Consider the following 13,831-nt stretch of genomic DNA (forward strand, 5'->3'; position numbering starts at 1 on the left):
AGAGACCTGCATTCAAATAATATTTGGTTTCTTTGAAATACTTCAGCTGCGCTTGATCGAGCTTGCCTGGCTCAATGGAACTAATGTAATAGTTGAAAATGAACGCAAAAGGGCAAACCCACCTACCTGGCACTCCAGACAGGCTCAATCAAACTCTCAAAAGTATTTGAAAGAAAATAAATACTACAGATGTGCCCTCCAAATCCCCACTGACCTCCAGTAGGAACTTCTCAGCTTCTGATGCCCGGCCCGATGCCACACACTGGAAGGTGGCATTCTGCCCAGCGTTGACCTCCTCATCCCCCAGCCGGGAGAAGTGGGGCGCCTTATCTGTAGGAACAGAATGAGAGAGTAGAAATCAAAGGACTGCTGTGCCATGACAGACAGCCAATCACAATGCCAGGCAGGATTTTCAGCTATACTAAGGCTCCCGGGTGGCACAGCAGTCTAAGTCACTGCATTTCAGTGCTAGAGGCGTCACTACAGACCCTGGTTCTATCCCGGGCTGTATCACAACCGGCTGTGATCAGGAGTCCCATAGGGCGGCGCACAATTGGCCCAGCATCGTCCTGGTTAGGGGAGAGTTTGGCCGGGGTAGGCTGTCATTGTAAAATAAGAATTTGTCTTAACTGACTTGCCTAGTTAAATAAAAAATAAAATACTACATTCTGTGATTTCTAAAGAGCTGCAGTAAAATTTCATAAATCAGACTTTGTTCAGCTTCATTACCAGTGTGAGATGTGTGTGACCGTGAAAGAACAGCTTTTCACATTATTCAACAACGTAATTCAAACTTTTATGTTTAATAAGATAAGAATCAGAAACTAATTTTCTCCCATGAAGGATCTCACTGCTGGTTGAAGGACTCATTCACATATTGCTTGTTATCTCCCTTTATTGTCCTACAATAAACCCATAAAGAGAAGTCATCCAATACACAACCTAGAAATGAATTACTGGTGGCTAATATTGTCAACAACCTTTCACCGTGGCGATACGTCATAACACGGGCATCAATGGAAGTTAGGTGAACATCCTTTAGCCAGATCCCCAGACCCCAGAGAACATTGTTGCTGATGTCATGACTGTCCTGATCAGGTCAGGTTACAGGAGACCACAACCCTACAGATCATCTCTCAACCCCAACAGAGGAGGAGAGATCTAGGGGTCTGAAGATGTGGGGGTTTTATGACCCCGCACACCCCTGGTAAATCTCAGGCCACAGACAAATTCCTTTGTTACTATGTTACTATGGAGAACCAGCTTCAGAACATTAAACATGAAATAAAGGGACTTTGGAACAATGGTTTTAGTCAGCCACAATGGTGGTCATGACGATAGATGGAATATGAAAATGTATGTAATTTTTGTTTTGTTATTAAAGGTTAATAGATGACGTTATGACGAAAACATTGTAACGTGAAGAGTTTTCCTAGTGTATGTTTGATGTTTATACATTGTACGTTGTGTGGAAAATGTCCAAATCAAAGGGAATGTTTTGGTAACGATGTAATGTTAAGTTAGTTGTCTAGAATTGGTTTGAGAAAAACCTAGACCTTGCTCTTGACTTGGTACGCCCAGAGAATTACCCTAAAGGCGGTTACGCCCACTTCTGACTCAAGGGTATGAAATCTGTGAGTAAAGAATTTACAGGGAAGACTACGTGACCCAAGCTGCAGCCAAGGTCTAAAAAGGACGAACCCAAAACGCAACGAAGTTTGAAGACAAAGAAATATTTTTCTACCCAAGCTACAGATGAGTAGCTGTGTCTAAGCGAGTGAATTCAAGTCGAACCACCTAGCCATCATCTCTCGAATCGTGGTATCTACACCGTTTTTACACTGGAGCTCTCCTGTTCCTCCACAGCGCTGTGAGACGGACTTCCCGCAGAGCCTAACCACTGGGTTAGAGCCTCCAGCACAGGCCACAAAATGGAGGACAACACAACCTGTCAATAAAAGTGATTGACAGACAGGAGACATTACTGTAGAGGTGGAGTAGTAGTGAAATCAAAATGAGAGAGGCGAATGTTCTTCCATGTTCACTGTTGCTTTCTGGCAGAGAGAGAGAATTTGTTGATCTACGTTGTGTGAACAGGCAGGGGGAGAGGTGAAGATGCCTCGTGCATTTGTAGTTCACAGGTGGACATGTTTCCCATAGACAACTCCCCCGTCTAAGGTAAATTCATAATTCATCATAGGTATGAGCCAGCATAAAGAAACACAAAAACTAATGTCATAAAAAAACAGGTCCTTCTGTTGACTAAAGAACTTGGTAGTATAAATGTGTCAGATCACATCCCGGGGACTCTTTACCATGATAAATATTTCAGTTGACTGCAACACTGGTTTCAGAGTCAAAGACTAGGACTATGGAGACTACAACAGAAATGTCAAGCGTGCTTAGCAGTCTCAACCAGAATTTGCAAGAAGGAAGGAGCTTGATGGCTTATCTTAGTTTTTTCCCTTCATATTCCTTCCTTAGACTTTTTTTTACTTCACTTTTGTCTCCTTTCCCTGTGACAAATCGTGCAGGCTGGCCGTGTGCCACCGTAGACAGTACTGTGCCCAGGTCCTGATGACAGTCTTAATTATTTAATGGTAGCACTGAGGGGGTGTAGAAAATACCATCTGCTCTCCATGGGAGACGCAGGGAACCACTGGGTGGCTTGGCAGGGACATAGTCAGCATCTCTGATTTAAATCCCTTCCTGTCTCCATGGCATGTGGTGTCTATAAAACCATACAGTAGAAACTCTACTGTACAAAAATATAAATGTAACATGTAAATTGTTGGCAACATTTTCAATTAACTAAAATAAAAGATCCCAGAAATCTTCCATATGCACAAAAAGCTTTTTCTCAAATTTGTTTACATTCCTGTTAGTGAGCATTTCTCCCTTGCCAAGAGAATTCATCCACCTGACAGGTGTGACATATCAAGAAGCTGATTAAACAGCATGATAATTACACAGGTGTACCTTGTGCTGGGGACAATAAAAGGCCACTCTAAAATGTGCAGTTTTGTCACACAACACAATGCCACAGATGTCTCAAGTTTGAGGGAGTGTGCAATTGGCATGCTGACTGCAGGATTGTCCAACAGAGCTGTTGCTAGAGAATTGAATGTTTCTATTCCATAAGCCATCTCCAACGTAGAGAACCCAGTTGTTTGTGTTATCCACTTCGGGAAAGTACCTGCATAATTGCGCACCCAACTCACTCAGGTGATTCGCTATATCACATTTGACGTTGTCTGTAAGCTTGAGTTCATTTGCACACAAATTGGAGTTTGTGTCAATGATTGATTACACACAACGCAAGAAGAGTACTGTTATAGTAGTGCCATGACCGTTCTCCTGGATCGGATCACCGTTCGCTGGATTTCCATCTCAGAACATCACCGCGTTTGTCGTTCGAGAATCAAATAAGACGTTGCTGGTGCAGTTTATGGCGAACCATAAACAATTAATGAGCATGCACGTGTGGAACGGTCGGTAAAACACTAACAGATTACAGATGGTACGCAGTTTAGGTCACAGTCATGAAAACTTAAAAAACTAAAGAGGCCTTACTACTGACTCTGAAAAACACCAAAAGAAAGATGTACAGAGTCTCTGCTCATCTACGTGAACGTGCCTTAGGCATGCTGCAAGGAGGCATAAGGACTGCAGATGTGGCCAGGGCAATAAATTGCAATGTCCATACTGTGAGATGCCTAAGACAGCGTTACAGGAATACAGGATGGACAACTGATCGTCCTCACAGTGGCAGACCACGTGTAACAACACCTGCACAGGATCGGTACATCCGAACACCACACCTGCGGGACAGGTACAAGATGGCAACAACAATTGCCCGAGTTACAGCAGGAACGCACAATCCCTCCATCAGTGCTCAGACTGTCCGCAATAGGCTGAGAGAGGCTGAAATGGGCTTTATATGACAAGTTCCACCACTGCTTACGGGGGCAGCAGTTCACGGTATGGACGGATAATAATCCCTTGACCTACATCTTGACCAAAGCAAAGCTCGATGCTTATGAACATGGATGGGTCGCCAAGCTGGCACCGTACGACTTTGACATCAAGTACACCCCTGGACTAAAACATGTTGTTGCAGATGCTTTGAGCAGAGAGCCCAGTGAGCCCATGCCCTTACTAGCTGAAGCTAATGCTGTGCGAAAAGACAGAGTGCAAGACGTGTTTCGCTGGTCCAACCACCCCTTTAACAAAGCCTCTGACTCCAAAGGTGGTGGTCATTAGCTGCCAGTCTACTGTTGACCCCCCATCTGGTGATTTATGAAGACATGAAGTTGCAGCTGTTGTTCATTCACACAGGCGCTGGGTGGGTGAGGTAGGCTCACATGCACTGCTGTTGCCAATGCTTCTGCAGTGGCAGAACATCGACCAATGTTCTGCCACACAACCTACTGATGAGTAAGCAGCGTGATGACAATGTGATGAGCAGAGTGACCATCTTTGTGGAGAGGGGGAGGAGACCATCCAGGTTTTGCATCTTTTCAGAAGTTGGGACATGTTGACCATGAAGATTTGTGTACTGTATCGTGTTTCGAAGAATATGGTTACAAAGAGTAAAACGTATCTGTATATGGTTCCAGCCTCCATGAAAAAAATGGTGTTGAAGGTTGTCCATGATGAAGCTGGCCACCAGGGCCAACCGAGAACAGTCTACCTGACAAAACAGAGGTTTGTCTGGCAAGGCCTGGAGAGGGAGGTAAAGGAAGATGTGAAGTGCTGCAGTAGAGGTGTCATGAACAAAACTCCTGATGTCCTGTGTCCAAACTAGTCTGCTAAGTCTGTAGTGGAATAACTATTTCTGTGTCTACAGGATTCCTCGCCGTATACACTCAGATCAGGGAGCCACCTTTGAGAGCGCTCTAATAGCTGAACTGTTGAGTGTTTCAGGTATTTAGAAGCCTCACACCACGCTGTACCATCCAATGAGGAAAGGTCCTGTGATCGGATGAATAGGACATTGGTAAACATGTGCTGGGCCCTGTCGACGAGAGCAAAGTACAGATGAACTCAGGCGCTGAATTCCCTAATGTTTGCGTACAATTGTACAATCCACGAGACCACAGGCTTTGCCCCTTTCCTGCTAATGTTTGGGAGGAGGCCAAGACAGCCTGTTGACATGGTCTTTGGCTCTGTCAGAGAACCCAGAAGTTGTCGACTATGACCAGTTTGTTCAGTCCTTGAGGAGAGATCTGAAAGAAGCCACGAATAGAGCACAGGCATCTGCAGTGAAGCAGTTGAAGAAGCATGTTAACCTGTATGACAGAAAAGTCTGAGGGGCACCAGTGGAGATTGGTGATAGAGTGTTGTTGGCTAACAAGGGGGAGCGTGGAAAGCGGAAGCTCGCTGACCTTTGGGAGGATACTATCTACCTTGTCACTGGATTGAATGCTGACAGTCACACTTTAAAGATTCAGAACAGCTCCACTGGACAGGAGATGGTACATCACAACCTGATAATACCAGTCAACTTTCTTCCTCATACTGACGTTGATGATGGAACAGACATGTCTGGATTAACAGAGTCTGAGGACATGAATGATGGCCTTGTGGTCTCACCTGCCATGGACACTGCAGTGGACGATGATGCTGAGTACAGAACAAAAGTGTGGGTGTCGGAGTTGCTGAAGGAATAGGTGACACTAGCCTGAAGGGTGATGTTCGATCCTTGGATGCTCAGGATATTCCACCTTTGGATTTTGTGGAAGATGTCCTGCAGCTGGAAGGTCTGCCTTGATCAGAGAGTCTTCAAGAATCTGACCAAGGCCGTAACAGTGTAGTGAGTGAGCTAATTGACCAGTCTGCTTACAAAATCCGTACTGACCTACAAAACTCGGACCATTCCTTACCTGATCGGTTACGCACTGACTGTTGACAAACCCACTATTGCAACAGTATACAATGCTGTCACTCTTTATGCAGTTGAAGGTACTCTGGGTCGTATTAGTTCAAGGGCAAGAAGACTATTTAAACCAGTGTCGGGACTGATTGAGATTATGAATCAGCAGACAATTAGCTCTTGAAGGTTCATATGTGAATAGAGGGTCAATGGTATTCACATCTTTTATTTGTTTTGTTTTTACATCATTGTGACCATGTGTAGAGGTTTCAGGATGGTAATGTGACGGATATGATAAAGTTTCTTATGATGGTTTATTGTATTACTTGGATGTTTTAAAGTCGCTGATTGTACTTAACACGTAACAGGCATGTTTACCTATGAGGGCTAAGGGAATTGATCAACCACTTTTCACTCTAATTCTCGTGGAGAATAGTCTAATGACTGGAATATTTAGTGACTGTTTCAAAGCAGGGTCTGCATCTTCGATATATACACAACTTTACCTTTTAGTTTTCTCTATTAGGTAGTCTAAAAATATATATACTTTTTATCTCTGGATTATTCTGTAAATATGTTGTGTGTCTGTGTACCTGGTATGTTTGCGCAGGGCAGTTTTGCATTTTTATTATTTTTGTTTGCAAGTGGAATTCAGTAGGGGGGAGTGTAACAGGGTTACATTGGTGATTCCCCATTTTATTGTTAAGCCAATGGAGTTTTGGTTTTAGTATTGTCTTGCCTTCACCTACTCAACCTGGTAATGTTACTGTCTGGTTTGAGTGGCTTGCTTACGAGGCAGGATGTTTCAGTTAGAATCGTCCCAGTGAACAAGCACCAAACCAGTGTGCGTGAGTGCAGAGTTGGATGATGAGCCGTGCATTGCATGACGTGCAATTTTGTGCTGTTTCTATCCGAATAAATCTCCATGACTGATGCTACAAGTTAGAGTTTGTGTCGATGATTGATTGTACATAACGCAAGAAGAGTACTGTTACACTTGTTAATGCAGACAGAGAAGAGCTCCAACTTCTTAACGCTACCCATCCCTTAAGCATAATAATTGTCATCAGCAACCGCTGAATAGCATAGCGCCCCAGTCAAATAATATTACTAAAAATATTCATATTCATGAAATCACAAATGCAATATTGCAAAACACAGTTTAGCCTTTTGTTAATCCACCTGTCGTCTCAGATTTTGAAATTATGCTTTACAGCGAAAGCAATCCAAGCGTTTGTAAGTTAATAACAAAACATTAAGTACACTTAGCATCAGGTAGCTTGGTCACGAGAATCAGAAAAGCAATCAAATTAATTGTTTACCTTTGATGATCTTCGGATGTTTTCACTCACGAGACTCCCAGTTACACAACAAATGTTCCTTTTGTTCCATAAAGATTATTATTATATCCAAAATACCTCTGTTTGTTTGGCGCGTTATGTTCAGAAATCCACAGGAAAGAGCGGTCACGACAACGCCGACAAATTCCAAATAATATCCGTAATGTCCACAGAAACATGTCAAACGTTTTTTATAATCAATCCTCAGGTTTGTTTTTAAAATATATAATCAATAATATATCAACTGCAAATGTAGGAGAGGGAAAAACAATAACAATAGCTGTCCAAATTCATTTTCACTGTAGTGTCCAAAACATATTTCAAGCTGTCAGGCATTCCCTTGGCAGCAAGAGCTTCTCGGTGGATGCTGCAGTGTACCAAAGTGGTGTCGGGAGCAACTGCTTGCACGCGCGTTAACACTCCACCATGTCTCCCTATCATGGCTTTTGCGTCAGTCTATTTGATGTCACAAAGCTGTCTAGTACTTAAAAAATATCCTATCCTGTTGGGCTGGTTTCCAGAAGAGGACGTCTTCCTTAATTGACCCCCATAAACGTAACGGACATATACCAGGAGCTATGCCCGGCCCACCACGTCTGTTGACTCATCCAGCTGTAATGCATAGAATTCACTTTTATGCGAAGCAGTAATTGTTTCAGAACATATCCTGCCATGTAACTGAAGTATAGTGAAACAGTGTTGTTTGATGGTTTGTCTGTATAGTTTTTTTGGGCCTTTTCCCCAAGCATTGCCCCAGCCATATCCGCGGCACCAGAAATAATTAAGTCCTCCACAATAATATGGGGCTTGCCTGTCCTAGCCACTAGGTAGCTCACCATATAAGACGCTTCTAGCCCCTTCTTTTTAATGGTATCTCTTGCTTTTATACATGTCTTACTACTCGAAAGCCGTTTTAATTCTCCCTCAAACTCCCGTGGCTTATTTTTCAAATTGGCATGTTTTGTTTCTAAATGTCTGTGTAAGAGTGAAGGTTTCATTGAGTTGTGAGATAGTATTTTTGCACATATATCACACTGTGGCTGAGGAAAGGCAATACTCCCAATATAAGTGAACCCCAAATCAATGTAGTTCTTATCATATTTGCGCCTCTTCGATGGTCCAACATCCCTGTCTGTTGTTCGGGCCTTACTTTGTGTCTCTATGGGCCTTACTTTTTTAACCATTTACCATTTTCAAGCAAACGGAATGAGCAGCAGCTACGTTTGGCTACATACGGACTGTTATTGGAATTCCCACGAGACAGTAACAGTTAATGTGATTAGATGTTCATTATTTTACAAGGCTACCTGTATTTGACATTGTGTTGCTAATCCGCACTAGATGGTTAAACTATATTTTTGGCAGTGAAACGAAGCTACTCAGGCGAGAAGAAAACCTCACCCAAATGTATAGCCCCGTTCGAAAATATAAATGGACTGTTTGAAAATGTGAAGATTATATATATATATATATATATTTTTTTTTTTACCTTTATTTTACTAGGCAAGTCAGTTAAGAACAAATTCTTATTTTCAATGACGGCCTAAGAACAGTGGGTTAACTGCATGTTCAGGGGCAGAACGACAGATTTTGTACCTTGTCAGCTTGGGGATTTGCACTTGCAACCTTTCGGTTACTCGTCCAATGCTCTAACCACTAGGCTACACTGCCGCCCCAAAAGGCATTCATGCTAGAAAAACACTTTATTTAATATTTATTAGAGGTCGACCTATTAATCGGAATGGCCGATTAATTAGGGCCGATTTCAAGTTTTCATAACAATCGGAAATCGGTATTTTTGGGCGCCGATTTGCTGATTTTTTTATTTATTATTTTTTTCATACATTTATTTAATTAGGCAAGTCAGTTAAGAACACATTTTTACCTTCAATGACGGCCTAGGAACGGTGGGTTAACTGCCTTGTTCAGGGGATGAACCACAGATTTTCACAATGTCAGCTCGGGGGATCCAATCTTGCAACCTTACAGTTAACTAGTCCAACACATTAACGACCTGCCTCTCTCTCGTTGCACTCCACAAGGAGACTGCCTATTACGCGAATGCAGTAAGCCAAGGTAAGTTGCTAGCTAGCATTAAACTTATCTTATAAAAAACAATCAATCATAATCACTAGTTAACTACACATGGTTGATGATATTACTAGATATCTAGCGTGTCCTGCGTTGCATATAATCTGACTGAGCATACAAGTATCTAAGTATCTTACTGAGCGGTGGTAGGTAGAAGCAGGCCTGTAAACATTCATTCAAACAGCACTTTCGTGCGTTTTGCCAGCAGCTCTTTGTTGTGCGTCAAGCATTGTGCTGTTTATGACTTCAAGTATATCAACTCCCGAGATGAGGCTGGTGTAACCGAAGTGAAATGGCTAGCTAGTTAGTGCGCGCTAATAGCGTTTCAAACGTCACTCGCTCTGAGCCTTCTAGTAGTTGTTCCTCTTGCTCTGCATGGGTAACGCTGCTTTGATGATGGCTGTTGTCATTGTGTTGCTGGTTTAAGCCCAGGGAAGAGCGAGGAGAGGGACGGAAGCTATACTGTTACACTGGCAATACTAAAGTGCCTATAAGAACATCCAATAGTCAAAGGTTAATGAAATACAAATGGTATAGAGGGAGATAGTCCTATAATTCCTATAAGAACTACAACCTAAAACTTCTTACCTGGGAATATTGAAGACTCATGTTAAAGGAACCACCAGCTTTCATATGTTCTCATGTTCTGAGCAAGGAACTGAAACATTAGCTTTCTTACATAGCACATATTGCATTTTTACTTTCTTCTCCAACACTTTGTTTTTGCATTATTTAAACCAAATTGAACATGTTTCATTATTTACTTGAGGCTAAATTGATTTTATTGATGTATTATATTAAGTTAAAATAAGTGTTCATTCAGTATTGTTGTAATTGTCATTATTACAAATACATTATTATTATTATTTTTAAATCGCCCGATTAATCGGTATCGGCTTTTTTGGGCCTCCAATAAATCGCTATCGGCGTTGAAAAATCATAATCGGTCGACCATCTAATATTTATTTTGACATGGAGTCATGCTGAGTCATGCTCTTTCACAGATGAGCGCTACATTTGACAAAAAATACAAACACTGCAATAAACATCAATAATCACTATATATAATACAGTATATAATACAGAGGAGAGAAGAGCTCAAGAGCTTTTTAGAACTTCTGCATACTTAGAGGGTGCATTTACTTTGTGGGATAAATCAGAAAACGTTTTCTATTTTTCCATCTCTAACCTTGAGTCAGTTGGGCACATTATGAGTGCTCTTGAGATTAAATCACAGGGGAGTGGCTGGAGCTGAAGAGGCAAGTGTATGTGGTGAGTGTTTTGGGCAAATGTCATTCACATCAAACCTGGACCCACATTTGGACCCATATTGCAATCAACCAATGAAAAAGTAAATCTTCCATTAGTGTTCTTTTCCTCTTTATCAAATGGAAATAACTCTCTACATTTCACTCTCTATGCAGTATCTGTCTCTACATTTTCTATTTTATACTGTTACTTAATCCCCAACCACCTCTCTCCTCTTATACATTGGTGATGGTACTCACAACAGGGATAGGTCAAGAGCATGATGTCATCAATAGCGATGTAGCCTCGCCGCTCCCTGGAAACAGTTGCTTCGATCAGGACCTGGGGAGTAGAATTAAAACAAATAAGTGAGATACCTTGGAGTGGTAAATATTGAAACAAATTTGATTGCTGTTATCCTTTATACAATTGAATGAAGCTTTGGCATTTGTTTTGAAGCATTTCAAAAAAATGTAAGAGGCATTTGCATCAATTCAAACTGTCCTCCTGAGGCAGAGGTCTTAATTATTATCACAACGCTCTAGACAATGCATTGCACAGTTACTGACCCACAAGATAGGTCAGGGAAAAAAGAGAGAGGACCAAGGACCCACATCTTTAAGAATGGATACAAATTTGACACTAACAATTACAGAAACATTTGTGTAAACAGTAACGTGGATTTCTGTAGTGTTATACACTGAGTATTCAAAACAATAGGAACACCTTCCTAAAATTGAAGTTGCTCTCTCCCCTTTTCCTTCAGAACAGCCTCAATTAGTCATGGCATGGACTCTAAACAGTGTCAAAAGCATTCCACAGGGATGCTGGACCATGTTGACTCCAATGCTTTCCACAGTTGTGTCAAGTTGGATGGATGTCTTTTGGGTGGTGGACCATTTTTGATACACACGTGACAAACTGTTGAGTGTGAAAAACCCAGCAGCGCTGCAGTTCTTGACACAAACCAGTGCACCTGGAACCTACTACCATACCCCATTCAAAAGGCACTTAAATATTTTCTCTTGCTTGTTCACAATCTGAATGGCACACATACTGTACACAATCGATGTCTCAACCCTCTTTAACCTCTGTCATAACAAGGGATCATAGCTTTCACCTAGATTCACCTGTTCAGTCTATGTCATGGAAAGAGTAGATGTCCTTAATAATAACCACAATGTCTTGAATAAAATCCAATTTGGACTTATATCAAAACATCACACGATTGATCATATTTACACCCTGCTAACCCTGATCGATAAATATGTCCACCAAAATAAGACCAACATTTATGCTTCCAAAAAGCATTTTATTTTATTTGGCATACAGGACTGTTCTACAAAGTTATTGAAAGTTGTATAGTGGGTAAAACATATGACAAAATGATACGCGTGGCATCAAAATTTCAAGAAAAGTACACAATTCTTTAAATCAGGGGTGGGGGGTTTTCAAAGGTTGCAAATCTCAGCCTGGCACTTTTCAATATTTACATCAATGAATTGACAACTATTCTAGAAAAAACACCTGGTATTAGTCTCCACAATTCAGGTTGCTCTTCACAGGTGACCTGTGCCTGTCACCCACAGCACATGGCCTACAGCAGAGCCTGGACTTGCTAGAGCAGTACTGCCAGATCTGGCAGTAAACCCCAAAATACTGATTTTCCATTGAAGACCAAAATCACAGGGAATTAGGCCAAAGTCCTCAAATGGTACAAAATATACAGAGTACTACAATAAAAATAAGCTCAACTGGACACCTACAGTAATTGAGGCAATGAATGAACTGAGAAAGCATGCAGGGCATTCTATGTCATTAAAAAGCAAAAACAAATTCAAATTGAAACACCTTTGAAAATGAGTCTCAAATTAATTGAATATGTCATTGAACCAATAGCACTTTATTGCAGCGGGGAGTGGGGTCCCACTTGCAAAACAAGTTGTCACTCAATGGGAAAAACACCCCCATTGAAACCCTGCAAGCAGAGTTCCGTATGATTGCTCAGATGTCCAGAGGAAAACTACAAACAATGCATCAGGGGAGAATTAGGCCACTAATAATACAAATTAAGTTTACCAAGCTCTGCTGTGCAAAGAAAAGAGTCACCTCATCCAGTTTATCCTGAGTTTAAAGACCTGTTCCACAGGATCAGAATATCAAAATGACAATATCGTCAAAACAAAACTAAATTACCTATTGGGAAACACAAAGCAAAATGCCATGCAATCTGACCCTAAATTGACAGCACACCATGGTTACTGATCAAAACCTTAGAAAGCCCTTGACCAAAGTACAGGCTCAGTGAGCACAGCATTACCATTGAAAAAGGGTAGACACTGTAGAGGCTATGCCATCACTGCATCACAACGGAACTCGAGACAAAGCTGCATTTCCCGAACAAAATGTAAAAAATATAAAACAATGAGTGTAATTTCCCCAAATTTGAAACCATTATTCAAAGACATCTCTTATGAGAATAGGCTACCCATCCTGTTGAGGGAGGAAGTAGAGAGCTGTGGGTTGGCAGTGCACTAAATTGATGCATAAGATAAGATGAGAGACAGTGTCTGACAGACCAGCCAATCTGCACATATCCTCTATGCCATTGTTATTATCCATTGTACGGTTATTTTTACCCTTAATTATTGTTGTTTCTGATTGTCAGGTTGACAATCCTGACTATTATTATTATTTTAATGATATTAATATTGTAAATTAACCACTTAATTTCAAAGTATGTTTTGGCAATATGTACATTGTGACATCATGTCAATAAAGCAATTGTAATTTAAGTGAGAGACAGAGTGAGTGAGAGAGGAAAAGAGGAATAGATAGATAAGTTCTATAGTTCTCTACAAGCCCCTGAGGTCTTGGGGAAATAATGGCTTTATCGGGAAGCACAATGTGCTGCCTGACACAGGGCCCCATTCAGCATTCTAGACACAGGCAGCTCTAAAGCTATAACAGCAGATAGTATTGCAAGGAAAGGGCCATGTGTCTCTGGGGACAGGTGGCTTCTGTACCCATCATGTGGTACAATAAGGTGGAGGTCTGTGGGCTCCAGTGAAATCCAATCAATATCAAATCACCACCCCCAGTAATAGTGAGACGGTTATTAGACATGGGGGCGAGGTTTGTTTTCCCAGCATCGAGGGCAACCTGCCCACACATATGATCGAAGTGCAGCCCTGACTTATTGCTTGTCAAAATTACAGGGCCACTCCATTGTAATGTGTGAGTACTTAAACAGGGGGTCAAAATGAGATACAACTAT

At 41.5% G+C, this 13,831-nt stretch overlaps 1 protein-coding gene across 1 annotated transcript in view; it reads right to left on the reverse strand.

Annotated features, from left to right (window-relative positions):
• The window catches only part of LOC135522520 (receptor-type tyrosine-protein phosphatase U-like), a 320,589-nt gene that overhangs the window by 135,358 nt on the left and 171,400 nt on the right, over nt 1–13,831 (reverse strand). The window contains exons 4-5 of the mRNA XM_064948847.1: nt 10,815–10,896; nt 215–330 (exon numbers count right to left, since the gene is read on the reverse strand). Coding sequence (XP_064804919.1) covers nt 215–330; nt 10,815–10,896 — 198 coding nt within the window. The remainder of the gene's footprint in view (nt 1–214; nt 331–10,814; nt 10,897–13,831) is intronic.

This window comes from Oncorhynchus masou, chromosome 30 (genome assembly GCF_036934945.1).
Source record: "Oncorhynchus masou masou isolate Uvic2021 chromosome 30, UVic_Omas_1.1, whole genome shotgun sequence".
In the NCBI taxonomy this organism is placed as follows: Eukaryota; Metazoa; Chordata; class Actinopteri; order Salmoniformes; family Salmonidae; genus Oncorhynchus; species Oncorhynchus masou.